The sequence below is a fragment of the Micropterus dolomieu genome, linkage group LG14 (genome assembly GCF_021292245.1).
Source record: "Micropterus dolomieu isolate WLL.071019.BEF.003 ecotype Adirondacks linkage group LG14, ASM2129224v1, whole genome shotgun sequence".
NCBI classification, from domain to species: Eukaryota; Metazoa; Chordata; class Actinopteri; order Centrarchiformes; family Centrarchidae; genus Micropterus; species Micropterus dolomieu.
In genome coordinates, this window is record NC_060163.1 from 9,837,732 (window position 1) to 9,864,137 (window position 26,406).

Genomic DNA, 26,406 nt, shown 5'->3' on the forward strand with positions numbered 1-26,406 from the left:
TAATAGAATTAAAGGTTGGTTAGAAGTCCTTTTTATGGTATTATCAGTGTTTCTGATGTTTGTATCAATTGAGTTTTTATTGTCTTTTACACTGTTCCTGGTAATGTCAGCACACAGTCAGTGTAGAAGGAGATTGCTCCAGAGGAAGGCATTTGTGCCATTCATTCTTTTTCAGTGTGAAAAGCTAAATGTAAGTAAATTTATTATTTCAACGTGTGTGTTTTATCTTGTGTTACACTCTGCTTCCTGCCAATCACCCAACACCCACAAGAAGAAATGATATTCAGAAAACAATCTTTCAAAACATGTCTGCCTAAGTTACTACATCTTTTAAGCCAGGTCTAACAATGGGATGCATTTCAAAAGCAACAAAAACTTTTTAAGTGTATACACATCGCAAAATACTCGTGAGAAAACCCATACAGTGATGCAAGTGGACAACTATTTTCCTTTAAGGCAGGATGCCTCGTTCAATTCACTATTCACTGACAGTGGAAACCGATGCAACAAACAGCCATCAAACAGGTGTACCTGGTAGATTCGGATGATGTAGGCTAGAAATGACAGAGTTTTGATTTGCGCAGCAATGAAGTCCGCATACAACTCCTTGTTATAAAGTTTGTGTTGCCTGCAAAGGAAACGGCACAATTTACATACAAACACCATTTAGTCCGATCAGAAACATTAATCATGTTGTACACTTGCAGTAGGTGGCAATTATAGAGGATGAAATGCTGGGGCTTTTGGGAATTCTACATGGGTGACTTGTTTGTTTGCGTCACAGCTGTTACTGCAGGTCAGGAAGAAACTTTCTCTACACCTGCCAGACACTGCTGAGGTATTTTTTTCTAAATTAACTCTGCTCCATTTCCTTCCTGAAACCCTTTTCCTACCCTGAGAAGTTTCACCTCCTGCTAAGTCAATTTCTACAATTTTAACTTCCCTAAATGGATTTTTAACTTAGCCAGGCAACTGCCAAGCAACACCATCAACAATCTTGGTGCAAGAGGGGAATACTTTTTTTTTTATTCTCTTAAATGTGCCCAAACTCATTTTAAAGGTTCTAAAGTGAAAATTACATTTGTTAAAGGCACGCTCAAACTCCTATCTGAGATACACTTGCACAGCTGGTGCACACGAGCGTGCACTTACACACACACGTACACTCACCTGGCTTGCGGGGACACCTGGAGCATGATGGTGTTCATGATGAGGGGTACAAACTCTGACACCACATTGTGAATGTTCAGCTTATATAGCTGAGGGGACAGAGCAAACACACAATCTCAGTTAATGAAGAACTAACCTCAATTTAATACACATGCATTACTGCAGATTAAGTGATTCATTCCTAAACTCCATGCTTTTAAATGTCATTTCATTGGGGGGGTGGGGGGGGGTGGGGGGGGGGCTAAAACTTCCTAAACTCAAATTATCTAAAAATGCAGATGAGTTAGCGGAGTCGAAATCTTTGAAATGAATGGCAGCTTTATTTCCACACCTAAAAAGGAAGTATATTTTACCCTAAACTTTGTCATTTTTGGGTTTCCTTTGCATTTAAATTGCAATTTTAAGGCAAGCGCAGATAACACATTTTGCAATAACTTATCTCATGGAAACGGAATTTTCCTGTTATTGAAGGGTACTGTGTGATGGGTATATTTAGAGAAGTTCAGGAGTATGTCACTAACCTGATACATCAGCACCACTATGATAGGCAGCTCTGCCAGCACCTTGAGAGACAAGGACCCCCGTGGGATGATGGTGTGCTAGAGGAAACAAAGAGAGAAACATAATGAGGAGGGCTGTTGGACACCTGCAACACACATCTACATAAAGTGACCAGTGCCTCAGTAAACAAAGTCATGTTCAGACATGACAGTCCTTGGCAGTTATTTTACATTTTAAAATGAAGACCACAAACAGGTAGTCAATAAAGGACCAAGTTCCTCAATGAGACAAATTCAGTAACGCGTCATGTTTAACTGACATAACTGCATGTGTTACACAACTCTGAAAATGTATGCTGAAATAGAGCATAATGTACTTTTTATTTATTTTCAATTTGGAAGTAAAAGGCCAGTTTTGTGGTCGCTCCTCTAAGTGTGCCAACACGGTGCACTACTACCATCCGGTGGTCATAGACAGTACTGTATGCAAAGATTAAAACAGTGGAGATCTAAACTCCTACAATCTGTTGGTTGGCTTACTGTTCGCGTTTCGCTGTCTTCCCTCTCAGGTGCAGTCTTTACCAACACCGACGTGATCATCCCTACCATTTCTGGGGAGGGAACCGTGTTCTCTGCTATCACCTGCGGGTTCTCAAAGTACCTGGCCTTTTGGGAGCAGATAGAGACAGTGGTTAGAGGAAACACAGGCAGAAGTGGAAAGGAAAAAAGGGTAATGAAGGTAAGACAATGGCAAGTTACTCGGTGCTTCCAGTAAAAACTCACATCAGAGCCAAACACTTGTTCACTGAAAGCAAAGACACCTGCTGTGGAGGTTGTACTTACAACAACTTTTGGAAGGTCTTTGTAAATCTGCTTCACAAAGTCCAGAAAGTGATGAATCTGAGAAGGCAGGAAAATGGAAATCATATAAACTCAAGAGAAAATGTTCAAATGATTTTTCTTTTTCAGGACTTGGTCAGAAAAAATGATCACTTGTGTTTTTAATGCCTGTTGTTTACTGTAGGAAATGAGGTATGGTCTTTAATGGTAATCACATATCTGGCATCACAAGAATATTAACAAATATACTAAATATATGAAATACTTTTGTCTTTGATAAGAACTAGAACATAAAAGATCACTCTGCAAGTTTGCATTCACCAGCACAGGTACAAAATATAGGGAAACAATTTGACAGATTTTTCAGTCAAATCCACAATTAGCAAGCTAAGTGTTTCTTAATTTGAAGACAGCCCTATAAAATCACTTTCAAAAAAATAAAATAAGGAAAATCACACATTAAATGTTTTTAATCCCCAAGCAATAAGGCTGAGCTTCTCACCTCCTGAGAGATTGGAGGCCGAAACTGTTTGTGCAGCTCGATAATGATGCGAAGACATATCAGAACATTTTCCTCACTTTCAATCTGTGAAGGGAAAAAAAAGTAAAAACATGAACGTGAAGCCCACTTATTTTATTAATTCTTTTTTAAAATTCTAACACACAAAACTATTACCACCACAGGCTACATTTTACAGACTTTGGGAGTTGGTTTATATTATTTTTCCAGCAATTTATGTGCATTTACTAAGCTTTGGAACCTTCTCAACGGTTGGAAAAATAAGGCAAAATCAACAAGTAGCAGTTAAAATAGTCACAATACATTAAAACAGTAACTGAAAGATGTAAAATAATAAAATGTAAAATGCTCTGCTTTGAGAATAGGACTCATACCTCCAAGAAGCGGAACATCACAGACAGGACGTTCTTGGTGTGTGGACGAAGGTGTTCATTTGTTGGAATGCGGTGGATGATTTCCAGCACCAGCTTTCGTAATTGCTGAAAGAATGGATACAATTTTAAAGCAAAGGATCCAGCTTTATGTACACGTATACTATTAGATAATGATGTTCACTCATTTCAGGGGATGTGCTGTGATGAACTTCAGTGACTGAACAACTCCAAAACACCAAAAATTAACTTTTACTTTAAATCAAGTGGGTTTACGGGATTATAATCACAGCAAGAAAGTCAGCTAGTTTGTGAATGCTGGATCATGTTTACTACTACAGTCTTCATGTAACGTGTCTTGTGCATTTATTACTAGTGTCAGTGACCAAACCAGTATTTCTGCTACACTGGAAGTCTGTGCAGTTGTTGAACATCGATGAAATGATTAAAATCGGCAAGTGAAGGACGAACCTTTGTCTTTAGCCACATACCTGCGTTGGTTTTTCTTGAAGGAACTGCACCTCTCCATCCTGGAGAAACGTGAGGAAGCGAGGAATAATGTGTTCCAAGAAGGTGGAGTACTGAGGCGAAGATGTCACATTCTGAAATTGACAAGCTCAAGACATGTTATGTCATGTAGTAACTCAATTTACCCTGCAGACAGTTTCAGTGCTGTGCATATCTCTATCAAAGTTTCTCTCTGATGCTGCAGGCTTATTTCACTGCTTAAAAAAACACAGTATTTTTCCTGAGATGAGTTAACTCAAGAAATCCATAGAGAATTACACTTTTGTGGAATCTATAAAACTTCTTAAAAGCCATGATAATCCATCGGCAGAGACAAAGAAAATGAATCCTCTCCATCAAACACAGAGCATTCATCAAACTTACCTCAAAGTTCTCGCTGACCTCCTGCATCATCTTCAGCTTAGTTTCATCAGCTGGAAGTTGAAGGACAGAATGTCGCCATTAATCAAACCTGCTAATGACATAGTTCCTCTTTTCATGGCCATCTCCATGTGCTCTGCTGGGACTCTCAGATCTTATCAGTTTTACTTTCAGCGTCCAGATTGATCAAAAGGTACATCAACAATCACACTCACACTTCTAACACGCTCACACAGACATGCACTCTCCCAGACACACGTACCTTTGACTGGACTAAAGCATATCGCTCTCATCACATCGCCCATGCTAAGCACAAGTGCCTCATCTGAACAGTCGTTTATTTTTATGACACCAAGCAGAAAAAAGTTCAATGCAATTACAAAATGCATGCAATTAATTAATATCACATGTAGGAGAAATGTGTTCTTTAAATGTGTAACTTTAATTACTCAAATACAAACAAGGAATATTACAAGCCAATATTTACATTAATTCTTACATGAACTGTTTATTTATTATTTAAAAGATCTAGTAAAAAGATGTTTGTATATCTTTTTACAACTCTTACTTAAACCGTTGATTTAAAATAACTGACACTCAAAAAGGTATAAGTTGCATTTACACTAATCCATACTGCAGCTGATCAGTTTCACACTCAATAGGACAAAAGCCCAACAGTTAGCATAAAGGAAGCAAAAATAAAATAATGAATTTTATTTAGATGTTTTCTACAAATGCATCATTTTCAGATGTGACTGTAACCCTAACCCTGTATAAAGTCCTCACGTCCAGCAATTTACTTTGAGGTCTATGAACTTACGTGTGTTTGTGTCTGTAAGTGCTGCCACAAACTGCAGGTACTTCTTCATAAGTGTAGTCTGGTCGACCACAGTGGGGATGGGTGCGGGCACAAAGGCCATGGTGGCAGCAGGGACAGACTGGGCTGCTGTGGGAAATTGAGCAGACAGGAGTCTGCACAGACCTCAGTGTGGTCTCATGAACACTACAGAAATGAGAAGAAATAAGAGATCCATAAAGGTTAATATACATGAAGAAATTAAAGGCATGTTTGCTGAACATTAAGGCAAAAATCAGCGCTGTTGCAGAGAAACCACAGCGTTTGACAAACAAGCCGGTTAACAGACACAAACATGCCTCTTAATTGGCGCACAGTGATGACATCATTAGAAGCATCAGCTAGCACAGTTTTTGTACATTCAGACAATATTTGTGAATTAAAAACGGAGTTTTCGGCGTTAAAATGTAAAACATTCTATTACTAAGAGGTCTTGCACACTTATACATCCGAACAATAAAGCCATAAATGGCACAAACAATATTAATTTTGCAGAACACGTTAGCAACCGTTAGCTAATAAGCTAGCTTCCCCAAAGAAAGAAAGCGCTCGCCCCCTAACGTTAAACTCTGTTGAAGAGAAATTAAACACAGGCCAGAGGAAGAAAGCACCTTTTCTCCCGCAAGAACCTGATTTAAGTCTACTCGTTTTCAGGAGGCTGTGAAAAACACGTAACATTAACCAAAGTTTACGAGAAAAAACGAACCATTTGCACTCACCCAGTACCACGGACAGGAAACTGTCGCTCTGTATCCGCTGCGCTCGCGCTGCTGCTCAGGGCTAGCGACCTGCAAAGATGTGTAATGTCCCTCCGCGTGTTGCGTATCAAACGTTCACTATTATTATCGAAATATAGTGTAATAGTGTTTTATTGGCGTATGTTTGTATGCATAAGCGACACAATCGATGTTCAGTTCTGTAAATTGGGTTTTATTGGTCAAAACGTTTTATTCTAGTACCAGCGGAACGATACACAGTGAAAACCAGCGGCAATAAGACCGTCGTTTTCGATGGTCTTCTGGCTTGCTAGCAGGATTGTTAGCAGAGGAAATAAATGTGCGGGTAACTGCGCCTGGTCACCGGCGGTGGTATACATCCATGGGTAGTATCCTCTGGGAGAGATATGTGCTTTATCAAAGTACAATCGAGCGTATAAAGTATTTCACCCAACACCTGTTGCAGTATTCCTTAGACTTTATACTGCTTATTTGCTAAATCATAAACTTAACCAGCAATAATATCATGTATGCCTATAATTCTGCAGGCTTGGCTAGGGGTTGTATTAGGCAACTATCATTTGGTTTGCTATAAGTTCTAAGTAAAGGCTTCATTAATAGTTAACAAAACATTTACTTACTGGGTCATGAGTTTTGCCTTTTCCCAATAAGTCTGTAGTTATAAATGTCAGTAATAGGCAATAATGTTTTTACAACAAATCTGTAATTGTAAATGTTTATATGTTGTTAAATTACATTTGGTCCAGATGCCCTGCAGTAATTTTTTGTTTTTTTTACGGAAGATCAGAGGTCAACAGGTTTGAAGAGTCTTTCTAATAAATTAAAGGGCTTAAAATACAATGCAAGTGTCATGCTGGAGGAGAATTAACACCAGCCAGGGGGATATTACATGAAGCATTATGAGGGATGGAATGAACCTGGAACAGAATGAAGTGGTTGTTGTTTTAATTAATTTCGTCATACAGTTGCATTAGTTAGCGTGGTTTGTTTTACCACAAGATGGCAGCCCACTGAAGGAGACAGTGGGTCTGTCAATTCTCTGTGTTCTGAAAAGTAAAACAAACATAATGCCATCCCTTTTATGAATAAATAAAATGCCAGGGACTGCATTTCCTCACTTAAACTGAGCCCTGAACATATGCTGCAGGACCCCTTTGAAAAGCAGAGGTAATGCAAACATGCACACTTCCACATCATTTTCTTATCTGGTGCATGGTGTAAAAAAGGATGTTCTTTTTAGATGAATGAAACAGAGGAAATTGGTCTCAGATCTTGATCTTTAGAGAGGATTTTTTAAATAACTCAGATTTTCATGAGAGAGGAAGTATATGCAACATTAATACTGGTGAAGGGGGTATTGTGTTTTTTCAATAATTTGGTAGGGAGATGGTTTAATACACAGGAAAATAATTAAGAACACCAGTGTGGGGCTTTTTTGTCAGTGGTCAAATATCGGTTATATAGTCAATACCAAATTGTGTTTAATTTATGTTTAGTGTATTTTTTGTTTTTTTTTAAATAATGTCATTTAATATTTGAGAGGTTAGCTGCCAATAAAATGCAGATTTTTAATAGCTATTCTGGTTGATCTTCTAGACTGTTTTTCCTGTTGGCCAGTCAAGTTAGTCATTATCTAAAACCAGAGTATATTACATTTTGTGATTGTTCTAAAGATTGCTTCCACATTTCATTGTCACCATATTAAGCTTCTATCATGCACACTTCTGTGGTTCACAAATGTGTATATGGCAGCAAGGCTTGGGATCTTCCTTTCACAGTGCTTGAAAGATGGTCATAATTTATCTTGGCTAATCTATCAAAACTGTCTATTGCCCACTTGCTTTGCTAATGGCTTTTAATTCACAATTCTCCTCCACCATATAGAGTAAACCCAGTGGCAAAAGACTGCAGAATGAGATGTTCCTTTCCGTGAATGTCATATATAATGTAAGAGGTAATTTGACATATAATGTGACTTTCTCATTCTCTTTCTGGCTCTGTTCCCTAAGTAATAAAGATCTGCTAAAAGATGTTTGTCTCAGGTTTATTGCACTGTCCTGTTCGTTTCATTAGTGTTTTTTTTCTGACAGGGGCTTTATCCTGAGAGGGGAGAGTGGATGACACACTGGTTCTCCGTCTTTCCAAAACCACTCATCTGTCCATTAGATTTGTGTTTTCTCAGCGCACTGCTCCAGCTGCTGATGCCCTTATGATGAAGCCGGATCACCCCAGCATTATTTCTCATATAGAAAGAAGTGCACTTTCCTTGAGACTGAGTCTGAATCATTAACAATAGCCTGACAATCTATTCATGCATCTAAAGCTCCCATGCACATTCAGTCTTTTTACCTATATGCACTCCTGAAGTCTGCAACATGAGTTCTCTATGAACCAGGCAGATAAACAGTTTTGTAGAAGACAGTCCCCCAGCTTTGTGAATGGGGTTGTTATTGGAGATATGTTGTCCCTAGCGTAATTAATGTTGATTTCTCAATTTCCAGTACTTCTTTATAAACAACTGGAGTTTACGTTGAACTGCCAGGTCCCTTTTGTCTTTGTCACCCAATAACCAGAAAGTAGGTGTGAAGTCAAAGTAGGATATTCTGTGTTTAACCGTGGGTGGCAGAGCCTGTCAACGATGATGGTAATTGGTTTACACAGGCTTTGCAAAGCTACCAAACCCTGTGTACAGCAAACTGTAGGTGTTGCTGTTCAATCAGTGTTGCCAGATCCTGTTTCTTTCCTTTTCTTTTCAAAACATTTATTTTACAGATAAAGTTATTAGTTATGTAAATGGTAATAATTTTACATAAAAAACACACTATAAGCTTATAAAATAAAATGCATTGTTTATGGTAAACCTGTGGTTCCAATCATTTTTTGTTCGGGCCCCTCATGAAAAAGCTATGTCTAGTTTGGGCCCCTTGACGTGTCCCAGATGAGACATGAATACATACATTTCTAAAATTCTCAGATGTTAATAATGTTAAGCAGAACTTTGTGTTTTCTTCTTTCCTACCCCATTAAGTAAAGGCTCTGAAAACATACCACTGATCATCAAATCATTTATTTAGGGCAAATTAGAACTCCCACTTCTTAGTTCCTTGCTGCTTTAAAGCCCAGAACTGAACAATGTGTACTCTGTAGTGAATAAAACCAAATGGCTTCTACTGCCATCCCTGAGTGTCATAAAGAAAACTCTGATTGACTGTGTGATGTGGAGCATGGTTGGATGCAATGTTCAAAGCACACTGGTATGTCTTCCAGCCTGCACACCAGGCTTTATTGACCTTTCACAGCCAGGAAGGCAGCTGTTGCTAATTGTTTACCACCACATCCTGTTTCTTCACTGCTTGGTTTACTGAAGAAACTCACCTGCATTTAGAGTTATCAAGTTTTCTGACAACTGGGAAAACATGTATTTCAGGCCTTGATGTTTTTTTAAATTGTTACTTTATTTTATCAGTCCCATTGAGATCAAAAATCTCTTTTACAACAAAAGGTAGCAGCCATACAAAATCACAGCATATTAAAAAAACAACATATACATCATATACAAGAATCCACAATAAAACTAAAGAACAGCTATTCATACACAGCGGCCAGTCAATTGCTCAAGAAAAACAACCACATACCTCCAATAGCACATTCTTTATGCCCCTAAATTAATCAGTGGATACAAATGTGTCAATGATATCCAACCCACCAAACTATAAAGAATAGGTCTTTGCATTTGTAATGAAACATAGAGATGCATGGTACACTGAATTAAGGCACCATAAAATGGATGAGGCTGCATGCACATGCAGTATGTCACCGTAATCAATCACAGACAGAAAAGTAGCTTCCACAAGTTATTTGTTCTTGGCATTGAAAGTGAAACAAGATTTAGTTGTAATATAAAAGCCACTCTTCACTTTGAGCTTCCCAACAAAATTAGAAGTACGTACATAAAATGAAAGCTTGTAGTGTATCCATATACCCAGTTACTATACCCAGTTACACGTCCGATAGATCGAACATGAAAATGCTTATATCATCAAGCAACTGTAAGGCCTTGAGGCCTCTTGGTGTAACTCTTTAAAATATATTTATATGCAAGCATTTTTTAATTTCTGTTCTGACTTTTACTTGAGTAAATGTTACTTTACTGATCTTTGATTGTGTTTTGTATTCAGTTTCGTAGGGACTAAATACAAATGTGGTGTTTTAAACACGAAAACATGAACAGTCAGTTCATGAAAAGACAAAAGTTAAATTAAAAGATTTATTAAATGATATTGTGAATATGATATTGTATCCAAGCTATATAACATACAATATTTGTTGTAAAACATACACATTTGTCTATATTTTTTAATTTGGTCAATTTATATATTTATGTAAACAATATCCTCTTCTGTTGCAATACGTCTGCACAACACAAACCCGGAGTAATGCACATATAAATATCTGCCACATTGTTCTTTCTCTGCAAATACTTTTATTGTCATTATATAACTTGCATCTGTTTATTCCATATTTATATATTTCTACATTTATTTATGTCAATGTGTGTTTGTCTATGTGTAGCATCTAATCACACAAGCAAATTCCTATGGTATGTGTAAAATACTACTTAATACTACTTAATACTACTAAAATACTAAAGCTATTTTCTGTCTCTTAAGACGATCAAATTTGCCATGTAAATGAGATTAAGTTTTTAAAAGGCTTTTAATTGGCTTTCTCAGCCTTTGTCTGTTCATTTACTGCAACTATTCCTTGTGCCAGGTTTATGCCTGATTAATTTTTTTATTTCCAGTGCTTCAGGATCAACACCTTACATCTGTCTGCTTGCCTGCCTGCTATCCCTTCACCCCTTTAGCCAGCCACACTCACACCCATTCCTCCATTCCTGCCTGGTCACCTTCTACCATCTCCAATTGCTCCCTACCAGCCATCATCTCCTCTCCTCATCTCCAGTCTCCATTCTTACTTTACAATAAACCTTCATAACTTCCCTCACCTCCATGTCTGTATCCTGAACTTGGGTCCACCAACACCACAACAATTACTAGGAGCTATACTGAACCTTACATTTAAACCTCACATTATGTGGTTGTCATTTAAGAAGAAGCCTGGTTTGCTGGCATCAGTAAGACCCTATTTAACATTAGCCAAATGCTAGCTGGCATCATTCTTTTAGTAGTCAATATGACATTACAATAATAGAATCACCATTTACAGCATTAGAAAACCTGTAAAAGTTGCAAGATAATGGCAAAATACTACTGGGTAAGGACCTATCTTGGAACCAATTTTATTTCCTATTAAATAAAAGGAGTAATGACAGCAAAGGTACACCTCTATGCAGATGACATTATTAATTATAGTGTGGCACCATATTTAAAATTGACAAGACTTACTTACAGACTGCTTTTAACATATTGCAGATGTCACATGTTAAACTAAAATAGTTTTAAACTAAGACTCTATTTATGATTGTACAATCTTAACACTAGGTGGCACTCATCTAGAATGGATTACCTCTTTAAAATACCGTGGCATCTGACTTCATAACAAGTTGACCATATTGACAACCTCCAGAAACCTGTGTTGTTGTTTTTTTCGTTTTATGAAATGTTCTCCTTTCAAAAAGTACCTTTTTGCTGTGGTGCTGTTATTAATATGCATGCATCTTCATCTCGTTTGAAAAAACTGGATGTTGTCAATCATGCTGGCTAACTGGTGCAAGTGTCCATACACAACATTGTAACTTATATGAAATGAACATCGCTGTGTTTAAGGAGAAAATCCCATTTTATTTCAAAGGCAATCCTGGGTAAATTGCCACAGTACATATCCAGTTTACTGACGTATTTCTCCAGTGGCTATAACACCAGATGATAAGGATATTCACCTCATGGTTCCTAACAACCAAACAGAGCTGGGTAAATCTACATTTTCCTTTCAAGTCCGCACACTTGGAATGAGCTGCAAGGTATACTTTACTTGGAATCTTACCCTCTCTGACATGTTCAAAAATATTTTAAAATCAGTTTTGACAGAACAATATTTTTGCTTTTAAAGTGCCATCATTTGATGATGATGATTCCTTTTAGCCCCTGATCCCTGTATGTTTTGTATCTGTTGTATTTTGGTATGCTTTCTGTGATGTTATCTGTTCCTGTTTGTTCTTTTACATGAAACATTTTTATTGTATGTTTTGCTGCCAGGAAGAGAGATTGTTACATATCTGGGACATTTCTGATTAAATACAGTATAAAAAAACTGAAAATGTTTTCGACCTCCAGTGTTTTTACAAGTTACCTTATTTAAAATGTAAGAATAGTGTTTAAATTAGTTTGATTACTTTTCTAAATTTCTCATTAATGTTTTCTACTGTTTTTTCTACAAAAGACAGCTTAAGAGGCTATTTAACTGGCAGACCAGTGGCACTGCAAATTCAAACATGAGAACTAATTACAAGCATCAGCAATAAACTGTACTAAAGGGCCCTGACTGTAAATGGCAAAGGAAGACATTATTGTGCACATGAAAAACATGCAAAGCAACAGTTACATTTATTTTGTAAATAAATTACCTATTTAAATGTAATGCAACTATAGTTATACTCCCCAACTCTCTGGACCTCATATAGCAAAATTTCTGATTATAACACAATATATAGTGAAATGGCAACTTCTGAAACAATTTGGAGGGATGGCTAAAAATAATTAGAGAACCAGAAAAGAGCAACACAATAAACAGAAGTGAGCATAAATATGGGGGCATGAAATATAACTGACATGCAACAAAAGGTGATCACACCTTTTTAGTCATTGTGGCATGCCATTATTTTGTGAGATAATAAATTCACAGTTTTCTTTGCCTAATTAACTTTCAAAACAAACAAATGTTTGAACCCGCTGGTCGGTGACATCAGCCTACTACAACCAATCCAGGAGCTTCTACAGATACTTTTTTTGGTAATCCTCTTTCCTAATAGGAGCTGACTGATCAGCACCACACTGTGCGTTCTATGCTAAGAATAGTTACGTTGACACAAGCCACATTAACCAGGCTTACAGTGACCGAGGAACCCTTGTTCAGATTTTCTGCTCACTATTTTCTTTGTAGAAGTAGTAATATGTGGTGTTTTTTGAGGTAGACCTATTTGGGATACACTTTTACGCGCTAAACTTGAGAGTGGATATCAATATAGAGGGTTGAGGGTTTAGTGTTTGGCTTTTCATTCCCCCCTTAACTTTTCTTCACGGTCAACGCCGCCGTTATGTTCTCAATCTTGTACGGATTTTTATGTTTTTGTTTGCTGGGCTGTGGGCCACTAGCGAGCGGCCAGCCGGACGATGGAAAGCGTTATATCTGCCGGGCAATACCCCTCAGCGGCGATGCCAGTTGCCCTGTGACATTATTACCGGAGCTCAACGCTGGGAGCCAGGAAGAGGAGCTCAGAAATACTGTCATGCAGCTACGAGAGACAATTTTACAGCAGAAAGAAAATATTTCCAAACAGCAGGGCACCATCAACGAGCTAACCACCAAGCTTTCCCTCTGCGCCTCAGCCACCGACGATAAGAAGTATGACAAGGGTTCATGGGGTAAAGAAAAGCAAAATACCATGGGGGATGTTCCCAGAGATCCAAATGACAGCATCGACAGTCTTGGAAAAACCATGCAAGGGCTCAAGGACCGGTTGGAGAACCTTGAGGTAAATCAGCACCAATTGCGCAAAGCCATGTGCCATGCATAAAAGCAGTTTTATTCTCAGTAGAGATATACAGGATTACAACACATTGTCAACTCAATGGTTAGCAGCAGACTACCTCTAAGAATCACTAGAGTATGTTTCATGGAGATCAAACAGTGGTGTATGTGGCATAGAGATTATATACGTGACGTGTATTATGCGTGTCCAACCAACTACTTTAAACCGCATGAACAATGTGTTCCTCACTATCTTAAAATGACAATATGGAAAGTGTCAGTGACTGATTGTTTATTTCTAGCCTCACAATATTAAACAGGCAGTGATACAGAAGCAGTGATGCAGCATCACAGTTCTCAAGGGGGTCATTGTCCCTGATTATCTCTGTGCACTCCTTGCTTACGCTGTCCTGTCCATCCTCCCTTAGCAACAGCAGACACGGGCCAACATTTCCGGAGCCGCGTTCCCTACTGAGCTCCGCAACCTGCTGCAGCGCCGGCTTGGGGAGCTGGAGAAACAGCTCCTGAAGAAAGTCAGCAACCTGGAGGAGGAGAAGACCATGCTGTCCAATGCCACAGCCGCCTACAGGCTGAAGACTGAGAGCACGCTGAACGCCCTGGTGGAGAGGATCAGTGAGCTGGAGAAAGGTAAAGCAGCCTGAGGGAAACACTGTGTCACTCAGCAGCTGCAACACTGTCAGATTCACACCATCATAACTGAGAGAGAGGATTAGGTCAACTCACCTTGAATTGGAGAAATGTATGAGGTTAGATTTCAACCAGCACATGTGGAGAGGAAAATGGTAGCCTATATGGTGTTGCACAGAAGGAAAACACAAGTAAAAGCATGCAACCTACTATGTACTACACTAATGGAGAGGGGCAGAGGAAGGCTCTCAGGGGAATAAAAGAATGAATCAGTGACGGTGAAATAGGGGCGACAGACATGCATGTCTTTTACAATGAAGGGAGCTTTGTTGAAGTCAAGACGGTCTGCATTAAACATAAAGGGAGGTGATGCTATTATTTCCGTGCTTTCATCTCCAGACAGTGATTAGCTCGTTTATAGGACACCTCTCACCTCTCGTGCCCTGTCCCTTTGTCTTCTCCCTCCCCCCACCCCCCTCTCGCCCTCTCCACCTGTCTCATTACAGGGGGAGGAGATTTCAAGTCCCCAGAGCAGTTCAAGCTTTCCCTCCCCCAACGGACCAACTACCTGTACGGCCGTTTCACCAAGACACTGCCAGAGATGTACGCCTTCACACTCTGCATGTGGATCAAGTCCAGCGCCAGTCCTGGCATAGGGACGCCCTTCTCTTATGGTGTACCAGGCCAAGCGAATGAGATTGTGCTGATCGAATGGGGCAATAACCCAATAGAGCTGCTCATCAACGACAAGGCAAGTATTTTCTGGTTTCTGAAATCTACTAAACGTTTATGGTTATATCATAATATGACAACAAAATGAAATTACCAAAATGTTGATCTACCTACCCTCATGTCAGTGGAAGCTCCAACTAAATATATTCCTTCTGTATGGGTCCAAAAGCCAAGTTAACATTTCGTAAACTGTCTTTTACTACAGCTTGCAAAGTTTTCATTCAACAACCGTACAACACACATGCATTTATGTAATCAAACCACAACTAAGAACATTGCATTTTGACAACAGGTAGCCCAGCTGCCTTTAGAGGTACGTGATGGAAGGTGGCACCACATCTGCATCTCATGGACGACACGGGACGGCCAATGGGAGGCCTACCAAGATGGAGAGAAGCTGGGAACTGGCGACAGCCTGGCGGCTTGGCATCCCATCAAACCCGGCGGAGTCATCATCCTGGGACAGGAGCAGGTAAGGAAGTGCAGTACTCCTTTGTGTTTGGCACATGCCTATATCTGTAGATTTAGTCATTAATGTAGCTCTTTTGTCATGATGAAAGAAAACAGCCACTTACATGGAAACATATTCCAACACTTGAAAGTGTAATGTCGAGTAGTTCTACTAATAAGTAGTGTTATTTATGGAGCATCTTTACAGACTGCAGATGGAAGAATATCAATCAGACCTGAAGCAGCAGTAATAACATGGTGGCAGGTTATCATGACAAAACAGTTAAGACAAGAGTAAATCTGCCACTGTCCACAGTCTTCATCCAGACCAACCCGTGTATTATTAAAAAAGCCAGAACGGAGGAATAAGTCAGTCTGTTTTGTGGAAATCAAGTCAGCAGTATTTGAAGACTGTTATTTTCTATTTTCAAGCTACTGACATGACTGACAGCAAAGTATGAAAATCAGCATTCAGCAAATTCAAATACAATTTAAGAGCTTATAAATTGTGTTTTTAGCCATGCTAGTGGCATGGCTCTAGGAATGGCAATGTCAGCCTGTGGGTCCAGCACTTTGGATCATACTGAAATATCTCAACAACTATTGGACGGATTGCTATAAAATTCTTTGCAGATGTTCGTGTTCTCTAGCTAATGAATTCTAATGATTTTTGTATGTATGTACCACAATGAGGTTGACATTTGTGGTTTTAAGTTAAATGCCTCAACAACTATTGTATGGATGAACTTTGGTCCAGACATTCATGTCCCCCTCAGGATGAACTGTAATCACTTTGGTGATCCTCTGCTGTAGCTCTCATCATTTGGTCAACATTTGTTCTTCACCAAATTCCTGAAAACTGAGACAGTCACATCAGCCTCAGCTGTATTTGGGTTTCAAATGTTAGCATGCTACACACTAAACTAAGATGGGGAACATGGGAAACGTGACGCCAGCATCAGCATGTCCTTGTCTGCATGTTGAGATGCTAGCATGGCTGTACACACTTAGTCGTGTTAGCAAAGTAAAAGCTAAATTGGGGGCAAGGTTTAATGACTAGTTCATCTATACTCCCACAGACTGCTTCCTCCAACTCAGAAAGATAATTACCTTTCATTATATTGTGGTCGATGCTGTTTGAATTTACATCCTGCTGTTTATGGCCCTTACAGGACGTGATGGGCGGCCGCTTTGATGCCGGACAGGCTTTCGTGGGCGAGCTGAGTCAGGTGAACATTTGGGACCGCATTCTGAAGCCGGTCGAGGTCCAGTCTATGGCTAACTGCAGTTCTTATATCCCTGGGAATGTGATCTCCTGGCTAGCAAGCAATGTTGAAGTGTTCGGGAGGGGAGCATTCAAGCGGCCCTTGGAGATGTGTCAGGAGCGACTGCCCAACGCTTAAACCTCGTCTGTCTGCCTCTCTTTAGATTAGCTGGTGTTTCCATCCATTCAGCATTTTTTTATTGTCTGCTCTTACCATTGGGCAGTTTATGGATGTTAATTTTATACATTGATGTGTAACAATTGTGTTTTATCTGCTATGCACAGAAAGATATTTCAGATGTGTGACCCAGGTGGGATCTCTCAAAATTAAATGTGTGCACTCACGTGATAGATCTGTACCTGTGACCCACAAAAGTTCAATTTGTTATGTGCAGGCCGAACACTATCATTGACTGGTGGATGTTTCATTTCTCGTGGCAATCAGAGAGCCACGTACCAACATTTCTGTCTTTCCCATTATTAAGGTACTTCAGTCTGTCACACCCACCTCCATGGTAAAAGGTCCCCTCAGACATTGATGCTAAGACATAGAATACCCCATTCCCACACACACTTCCCTCCACACTCAAAAACTTTGAAAAAATGAAATAATTAGGAAAAATCCACTCAAGCCACAGGCACACACGTGTACTGCTACTACTGCAAACACACTGAGGTGCAGACATAGCTGACAGTTTGGCACTGACATGTGAGTTGGTGTTGCGTGCTGTGTGGGAGTGAGTAGCAGGAAAGATTAAAGGTCTGGCTACTGTTATGTCTGTTCCGTAACCAGGGAATGGGCTTAGAGCCAACATCAGTCAAACCTCTGATCTTCAAATGCTGGGTCATTTTTAAGAGGAATGTAACTGGAGAAGTGACACTTTATCTGTTACGTGGTATTTTCTGGTAGTGAGAGCATGGACTTATACTTCTGTTGATTTAGTTTTCCAGCTTACGCAGTAGTTAGTGAAAATGGCACCTTGTTGGAAAGCTTTATTCTTGGCATGAATAACTGATACCAGTGATACTAGTGACTCTATCACAGTGCTTTTTTTCCATGCCTTTTTCACTTGAACAAAACCTGTTTAGATGGTGAATCATATTGAAAATATATTCATAGCTTCAGTGTTGTGAAATATTTTTACTTGTGATTTGTAATATTGTTGCAGTGTATTGTCTAACTGAGCATTCAACAGAAGGTTAAAACTATCAGAACTTTCAAGAATATATTTTGAATGTTTTTGTTAGTTTGTTGTTCTATATGCAGTGTAATTTCCCATTATTTAGTGTCTCTGTCCAGAAAAGTTTAATATTTTTCATGTAAGCTCATGTTTAAGGCATTGTGCATCTTGTCTTGTGGCCTTCTTATGGAGACTTAAGTGCCAATAAATGTTTCCTAAGTGTATCCTAAATTATTTACTTTGCCAACAAATGAAAATGTGAAAATAAAGGAAAATCACTGCAATATGAATTTACAAATGTCTGTGTTTTGTCTGTCAGCCATTATATTACAGGTTTCCTGCTAATCAGTATATATTTCCCATAATCCATTTTACATATGTTTTGTATTTAAGAGCCCTGTGAAACACATTCGAGCCATCAGATTAGTGAACCTATGGAAGTCTTTGTTTAAGCATATGGCAGATCTACAATCTTTTAAAATCGCCTTGTCTCTTGTTAGCGGTATCTGTCTAGCTGCAAGGTGAAATGGGTGATAGGAGCATTTAATTAAACAGGCTGAGATGGCTTAGGTCAAGCACCAACAGGTGTCCTGGGTGGCATTAGCAACACTTAACAGATGAGAAAGGCCCAAAGGTCGGATGTGGCGTCATAAGCACACTCCCTCAAACAAAGGAGCTCCTTCTATGTAGCGATAAAAATACATGTTTTTCATCATGTTTTACATCAAGTATATGCTTCAATAAACCCCAGACTAATGAAAGGTTCGCCAGCTCTTTAAACACAAGATGAGCTGCTGAACCTGAGATAAACTGAACAATCAATTAAAGAAAATGTGCAAGGAAGGTTTTATAGACCGTTTCTATGAATATGAAACGCACCTATTTGATATTTCGACTAATAAAAGCTAAAGAAATGGTGACACTGGCCTAAAAAAACATTATGCTGTATGGGTTTCTGAGACAGGAATTGGATATTGTTGTTGCAGCCTTCACATTATGATCTTTGGTGAAGTCATCTGATTAATTTGTATAATTCACACAGGCTGTTTTTCAGGTGGCCTTGTCTCAGAATTTATGCCGCTTGAATGTTCATATCAATGTGAGGCCCTTCTTTGTTCCTTTTTTACACAACATGTAATTTTTCGGTCACACAGGATGCTCTTTATGTTATAGCCTTTTATCTGGGCTGAAAAGGGGAAAAAAGCAACAACATAAAAGTCTCCATCCGGCTATTCAGAGCTGAATTAAATCAATAATGGTCATGGAAATGGAAAAGAAGATGTCCAAGGCTGGTTTATTTCTGTTCATACTTTATTAGCTTGTGTTTTAGTATTTTAGAAAGCTGGATAAAAAGATAAAACCCAGGTTGGTTGGTAAATAGTTGGTTGGTTAGTTGATCTATCAAAAATGACACATGAAACATAAAGAAGAGTTATAATGAAGACTAACAAGCGAATTACCTTGAACCTAAAACAGCACGCAAACACAAAAACTGTATGACAGAGTCAGTGTTTACAACAGTAGGGTGCAATTTTCTTCATTTTGAAAAGGTGTGTTTGGTGAAGGGGTGGCACTAGGGGTGGCAATATCGGTCCAACTCCACTTTGGTCAATAATAACTTACTTTGTGTAATGTGGAAGGGGTTGCTCATAGAGAATTACCACCAAACTCTGCAGCTCCTCTCAGCTCCACATTTTAACATTTACTGTCCTTTTTATTTAATTAATTTGGTTTTCTGCCCAGCAACTTTACTGTTTTGGTCCACGTCCACACACTATATGTTTGGCCGTTTCAGGTAGCTATTTTCTGCAAAAGAGCCCTAAAACTCATTGTACACTACCTGCTCTGCACCAAACAGCAGACAGACAAGAAAGTTTGCAACTTTTTCAAGGTTGAGCTTCTGAAGGAAGTATTCTTTTTAGCACCTGCAGCACCCCACAGTGCCTCAGACAGCTGGCATTCATCAGGAGACACAATTAATAATGTTGTGACACCTCTAACAGAGGACAAGCTGTCATTAAACACCATAAATGGCATAAAGATAATCTGCAGTTGGAAAAGATTCAAGGGCCACCATGAGTTTTATAAATACCTACAAACTCACTCTTGACTGTACTTTGTGTTTAGTGCCAATTAGCAAATGTTAGCATGCTACTGTGGTAAATTAACACAGTCAATGTGGTAAACATTACACTTGCTAAATATTCAGCATGTTAGCATTGTGATATTAGCATTTATCTCTCACTGCTGTGCCCAAATACAGCTTCACAGAGCTGCTTACATGGCTGTAGGCTCTCACATCATGTACCAAATCCATAATACATAGTGATTCTAAGCAGGACCAGTATGTGGTGTGTTCACCCTGGAAAAGTGGCAAATTAAAGTATCTTCAAAGCAGAAAATGTGCGTACGAAATACCTTTGATTTGTCTGTTAATGTACACTATTCTCCCACAACACAATGCACAAAGGAAAGGGAGGAGAGTCCCACAGCCGCAAATAATTAAATAAATAGTGGGTGAAACAGCTCCAAAGAAAGCTTGGAAAACAAAAAAATAAGTATTACATTTTAGTAAAAACATTTTGCTCTGTCTTTGTGGAATTTAATTGGCGGTACCTTTTCAAATTAGCAGGTTGATTAACATCTGACATTGCTCATATTGTATGATTTGTAACATTTATATCATCATCTGTTGGTAAAATAATTGTAAAGTTTGTTGATATATTTGTATACTAATTGCTTAAATTAAATTTAGCACTGCAAGAAAAAGGTTTATTTAAATGACATGTGTTTTATTCTTTTTTTGGGGGGGGAAATCAGAGCAAAGCAAGGTTCACATTTGTCAATCAATGTGATAAAAACACAAATAAATGAGTAGTCTCATCCCATTCACAGCATGCTCAATAGAACTCTCATTGTTTAAACATGACCTGCCCTTGTATTAATTTATTATGAGTTCATCTGAATGTCAGCCTGAGCTCTGTGACCCATTAAGTGATCATCATTATCTAGTTGATGGAAAATCCAGAAGGCACTTGACTTACTAGCTTACTGAACATTAGTGACTAAAGCGTTAATTAACACAGCTAAGACCATAGTCCTAAATAAATACAGGCACTGCTGCTTTTTCAACTTGATCATTCACAGATTTAGCTACATACATAGGGGTATGCAAGATGACATTGTTATTACTTCTATAACACCATAATTGTGCTTTTTCTTCTGCCTAGCTGTACATGTAGCCACAGTATGCTGGAACACAGATGCTTAAGAGAAGTACTGAGTCTCATACTGCAAAAGGAGAGGCTCTTTCTCTCCTCTCTCCATGTTGGTGAAGTTAAAAAGAATCATGCCTTGACCTTCAGGGTCTTGGTTCTTCAGGAATACAGTGTTACTGGAAGCAGCAATCTGCACAAACCACATATGTAAGTACAAAGGTCAGAAATTTCTTTCAAGTGGCTTTCAGATTGAATATGTTTCAAAAACTATGAAGGATGAGTGTCAGTCCAGTGACACCTTATGTTGGCATTTCTGGGAGTTTCTGACACACACTTGTTTGTTTGGTGTAATTTATTTTTGGGCACAGACAGCCTCCTTGTGGTCACCAAATGCATTTAAATGCACTTAATGGGGGTTTGAATTATATTCTATAGAGCTAATGAAAAAAAAACATACATCTGTGATTATTTACTGCTAAACATGATAAGGCACGTCACTTTTGCCATCACTTCACCAAAACTTTTCCCAACTGCACATGGCCTGGATTGAACACAGTTTGGAATAGTTTCCCACCACATTCATTTTCTGTTCCAGGTCTATCATTAAGCTCTTAGTCACCACTTCTTACCCCTACAAACCGTTGATAATAAAGTTATACTGAAACATAAAGAATAATTTTCATTTGCAAAAGAAAGTTTTGCAAATTATGTCACTGTAAGGTGTTGCAACACGTTCAGTTCTGTAGCCTACCTGTGATCTGTTGTGATGGCGAGGGCGGCAGGCGAAGACTATGATGAATGTGAAGGTTGCTACGAGAACGGCTGCACATGACAGGATGAAGAACATGTGGGTGTTATCTGCAATTAACACAGGAAAAAGTACGTCACTTGTGAGTGTGGTCCTTTTAGAATCAAAGTGAAACAATATTTTAACAATATCTCATTTCATATAGTTCCTTTTGTTTCTTAATTTGATGTATTTTAATTTAAAACTGAATATTTCAACAACTATTTAGTGAATTGAATGTAAGGAGACAATCATGTTCACTAGTTAAATGCCCAGATTATTCATACTGATATCAGAATGTATAAGATAATAACACTTTGTTTTGCTGTCTTACATGTAAGGTATAACATGTGTCATATAAATAACCATGTTAAAGTCTTATTTAGTATCTGGGTGACATGAAGAAATAAACAGTCTTTGATCTGTGATTTGATCCAGCTGCTGCTCTGCATATAAGCCACACAGTAGAAGCTCTGTTGAAAGAATCTGAAGCTCAAATTCAGATCATAGTTGGGAGGTAAGAGCAGAACAGTGTAGCATTACAAATTTCTAGTATGTAACTATACCACACTGTGACACTGTCTATTGAAATACCCTTAATAGCAATAGAGGACAAAGCTTTACCATAGTTTACCTGCTAGTAAGAATCTGACACTAAAAGCTGGTTATAATGAGTTTTAGTTGCATCACAGCAACAGCGACTCAGTTGAGGAGCACAGCAGTCATGTGCTGAGCAGTCAGTCCACTTTTTCATTTTCACTGCTCCCTCTGTGTTTGTGGAACTAACGCAACTAAAGGGCGCATGCTACGTTTTATCTGAAAACACCTCATGACACGACACAGCTTCTCTTAGTTTCAAGAATCTTTTTGATTGTCGACAACTTGAAAATACAAAATAATTTGTAATGTTGCACTAAATCATACATGTGAATCAAGAGAGTTATGTTTCATTTTAATTTATTCAGATTTCACCAAAACTGAGTCTACAGATTAAAATATGTGGAGGGCCAAGAGAGCCTTGTAAATGACCATAAAGTTGCTACTGTTTTCATATTTAGTTGGAGAGTAAAAAAGAGATAATCACAGAGTTAACAAATGAATGATTACATCTATTATATATATATATATATAAAACCTATTTAAGCATTATTTGGTAAGGGTTCATTGGATGATAACAAAATAGATTTTACAAATAAACCAACAAATTGCTCAATTGAAAAGGCACACAAAAGGTAAATAATCAATTGACTTAAAACAAATTGACATACAATTTGGATCTCAATTGGTTTCCTAATTACTTCTCCATTTGTGTCCTTTAATGACTCTTGATTTTTTTTGATAAATCACCAATTTATGAGTCACATTTAAGGCTTTTGCAAGGTTCTCTAGGACATCCAAATAGGCTGTGTAAAAAGACATTGCATTGCATCCATATTCTGATGAATAGACAGTTGACCACACCTTCCCATGTGTATACCTTTCTCATGTTAAGTGTAGTGACAGCTTCTTCTTATTCAGGTTTTTAGGATATTGACACTTGCTTGTGACTTATGTGTGGGACATTGACCTTGATCCTGGAAATGTTGACTTTTGTCAAGTGAAACTGAGAGTGCTGTATCACAGTCTGTCTGATGAGGAGTTGAAGACCTCTTGGCCAGTGAGAAGTCCCAGGACTTTAAAACCTCTTAATCATGATGTCATCAGCATGATGTCACACAAGAGCTGTTGAGGGAGTGTTAAGGTCACATGGCTCAAGGTGTAAATAAGTGGAAAACAAATAAACTGAAAGGCAATTTAAGTGACTGAAATCACTATTTATTAGGCATCAAAGCTAAAGGCCTTGAATGTGATGTGTGTTCACCAGGTGATATTCAGGCCCCCTCTCCAGACGGGCCTTTAGGTTGTCCTACAGCAGTGTTGGAAGCAGCAGACAGATCACCTCCCCTGTTCAGTAAGACTTTGACTCTCTCTTTTCATTGAAACCATCCATTATCTTGGTACATTTTGATCCTCAAAACACTGAATACACTGCTGAATGCTCAACTCCTCTGTGTTAGTTATTGGGAGGGAGTTTGGTTTCAACAGAGTAAAGCTTTCACAGCAAATGCCCAGTACTCACCACTGCTCAGTAGACATGATGAAGCCTCTCGGATGGGAGGTGAAACATCTTAAACTTTACAAATGCAGTCCAGCATAGTAAAGTGGATGAATGAGAAGACTACACAAACAGCCTCGGCAGCCCCGCAAAACTGGAGTTACAAGGTTTTCACAACACTTATACGCTATTAAGCACCACTCAGTCAGCAATCCTCTGCCTGTTTCTTTTCTTGCCCACCTCTGTGTGTGTGTGTGTGTCTGTCTGTCTGTCTGTGTGGCCACTCACTGCTTCTCTTGACGTAGAGGCTGAAGGAGCTCTGCAGCTTGCTGATGTCATTGCGAACGCTGATGTCCAAGCAGTGGACGCCAGCTGAGGTGAAGGTGAGGTTCAGTTGCAGAGTGTTTTCGTGCAGCATGGTCAGTGTGCAGCCCCCTGTCATGTCCTGCACACAGTTGGGCAGGAAACGCCAGCACACCCACATGGGAGGACTAAAGACACACACACGTTTTATCTGCTTTGGTCAAACACATTTAATAAAAGTCTTAAACATGAAAGATAACATTATTTTGCATACTGATAATTTTTTATCATTTTTAACTTGCATTGATCAAATATGTCACGTTTAATTGTGAATAAAAAAAATAAAAAAACGAAATGCAGCTTACCTTCCATCGACGTGAAAAGCCAAAGTGGTGTTCTGAGACACCTCATAATCTGACGGCCCCTTCAGCTCGATGTTTTTAATGGCATCTACAAATGAATTTCAGTTGATAGTCATTTCATCACTTTCTATGATTAGTTTAGGCACAAGTTCACTTGGAAAAATATAGCATGTACTTTTACAGAAAAACCATTTTGAGAGTTAATTTAGTACCGAGAATCTAATAAAGGTTACGTGACTTCATTTCACAAATCAAATGTAATATTTTAATATTTTATTTTAGATTTTCTTTGTTCCTTGTTCCATTGACATTTTGTAAAACTGCATTTGGAAACTCTGACATTACCTTACTTCATCATCTGATAATATGTATTTGTTTCAAGAAAATAAAGATATAAGAATATATACACACACGAGAAACATTTTTGTGTAGCTGTGGATATATTATAAAATAACAATAGTTTTCATCTAACTGCAGCTAGTTGCTCTTGTATTAATGTCAAACCACAAACCTAGCACTTTGACATCCATGGAGTAGACGTCAGTGAGTAGAGGTATATATTTGGTCACATTCACTCCCACTTTCAGCCGCAGTGTGTAGTTCCCTGATTCTGAGTAATGATAGCGGACAACTGGCTCAGTCCCTTGGATCACCTCTCTGCATCAGAAATCAAAAGAAGTGTGAAAGATGAAGAAAATTACCCCAAACCTTCATTTATGTTGAAAAAAAAATGGAAAATCCTCGTACCCGTTCCCTAAGTCCCAAGTATAAGTGAACTTTGCCTGGCTGAAATTCTTTTGTGGGTCGAAGAGTTCAAACATGGTCTCAGTGGGAACATCTGAAGCCAGTTCTCCTGTGTCCCTCACATAGGTGGCATTTCCCTCCATCTGATAGAAAACCAGCTTCCCAGCAATATTTTCTGTTTAAAACAAAGGATATACTTTGTTACAATGTCTGTGAGAAAAGTATAAATGAGAAATGCTGGATGACCTACCCAAATCTGTCAAAGGGTCTGTGGTCTCTGCTACACCCAGGGCGACCAGAAGTAGGGGCATCAAGATCCTAATCACATTTCTGTAAGTGTACATCCCACAGTTTAAAAGAGGAATAAAGAAATCTTAAATATAATAGATGTTAGATTTACCTGTCCATATCTGCTGGTCTTCTCACGGGAGCTGACGGGAGGACCTCAAGTAGAAATAAAGTTAGAGTGATTGGACATGGGGAGGAAAGGAGGTGATGCGGCTCCTTCTGACTGGCTGTTAGATTCAGAGCGTGCTTATTAGAGCTGTAAAGGCTTGAAATTGTCACCATGCGTTTCCATCATGTGGCTCTGGAACAACAACCAGCTTGGCCTGGGTCACATTCCTGTCTGACGTGGGACATATAACACGTGGCAAATTTTTTCAGCGCTTTTTCTCTGAAAACAGAAATAACAATGACAGTGGAGGTGTATTGATATTGATGAGACTTTGCTACAGGAGATATCCACATGGTGGTGCTAACAACTCAAGAATTACCCAAAAAGCAGGTTATTCAAAGTTACTGGTAACTAGTCTAGGAGTATTCTTTAATATGTTCAGATTAAGTTGTCAAAAGTTGCAATGGCAGGCTGCACAGATAAACATGCATGATAGAAATAATATTTACATTTCCTGTTGGCATTTGTTCAGATCTGATTGTAAAAGTCAGCATAATTTCACCCTTATTCTCTCTTACATTCACAGTAAAAGAAAATTTAAAAAATAAACATGAATAAAGACTGTGTAAATAT

General features: G+C 38.7%; 3 protein-coding genes across 5 annotated transcripts in view; 1 reads left to right on the forward strand and 2 right to left on the reverse strand.

The window, feature by feature from the left end:
- The window catches only part of LOC123982609 (transformation/transcription domain-associated protein), an 89,237-nt gene extending 83,311 nt beyond the window's left edge, over nt 1-5,926 (reverse strand). Inside the window, exons 1-11 of the mRNA XM_046068240.1 lie at nt 5,865-5,926; nt 5,110-5,292; nt 4,293-4,342; nt 3,893-4,003; nt 3,405-3,509; nt 3,013-3,096; nt 2,514-2,570; nt 2,211-2,336; nt 1,692-1,769; nt 1,171-1,259; nt 532-628 (exon numbers count right to left, since the gene is read on the reverse strand). Of these exons, the coding sequence (XP_045924196.1) occupies nt 532-628; nt 1,171-1,259; nt 1,692-1,769; nt 2,211-2,336; nt 2,514-2,570; nt 3,013-3,096; nt 3,405-3,509; nt 3,893-4,003; nt 4,293-4,342; nt 5,110-5,209 (897 nt within the window). The 5' untranslated portion in view covers nt 5,210-5,292; nt 5,865-5,926. The remainder of the gene's footprint in view (nt 1-531; nt 629-1,170; nt 1,260-1,691; nt 1,770-2,210; nt 2,337-2,513; nt 2,571-3,012; nt 3,097-3,404; nt 3,510-3,892; nt 4,004-4,292; nt 4,343-5,109; nt 5,293-5,864) is intronic.
- A 7,006-nt stretch (nt 5,927-12,932) lies between these two features.
- Nucleotides 12,933-18,157, forward strand: nptx2b (neuronal pentraxin IIb). The gene is made up of 5 exons (XM_046069190.1): nt 12,933-13,596; nt 14,021-14,240; nt 14,747-14,991; nt 15,265-15,444; nt 16,595-18,157. Exons 1-5 carry the CDS (start codon nt 13,159-13,161, stop codon nt 16,823-16,825), a joined length of 1,314 nt encoding a protein of 437 aa, XP_045925146.1. The 5' UTR covers nt 12,933-13,158; the 3' UTR covers nt 16,826-18,157.
- Nucleotides 18,158-19,192: 1,035 nt separating this feature from the next.
- Nucleotides 19,193-26,048, reverse strand: tmem130 (transmembrane protein 130). Of its 3 annotated transcripts, none has more exons than XM_046069333.1 (8): nt 25,777-26,048; nt 25,627-25,706; nt 25,380-25,551; nt 25,144-25,289; nt 24,636-24,720; nt 24,256-24,458; nt 21,837-21,943; nt 19,193-19,265 (listed from the first exon to the last, which is right to left on the reverse strand). In XM_046069333.1, exons 1-8 carry the CDS (start codon nt 25,944-25,946, stop codon nt 19,257-19,259), a joined length of 972 nt encoding a protein of 323 aa, XP_045925289.1. In that variant the 5' UTR covers nt 25,947-26,048; the 3' UTR covers nt 19,193-19,256. The 3 variants fall into 3 exon arrangements, with proteins under 3 accessions (XP_045925289.1, XP_045925288.1, XP_045925287.1); XM_046069332.1 differs by lacking the exon at nt 19,193-19,265 and adding an exon at nt 19,274-21,275 and having other exon boundaries at nt 25,627-25,694; XM_046069331.1 differs by lacking the exon at nt 19,193-19,265 and adding an exon at nt 19,274-21,275.
- Between the last annotated feature and the right edge of the window lie 358 nt (nt 26,049-26,406).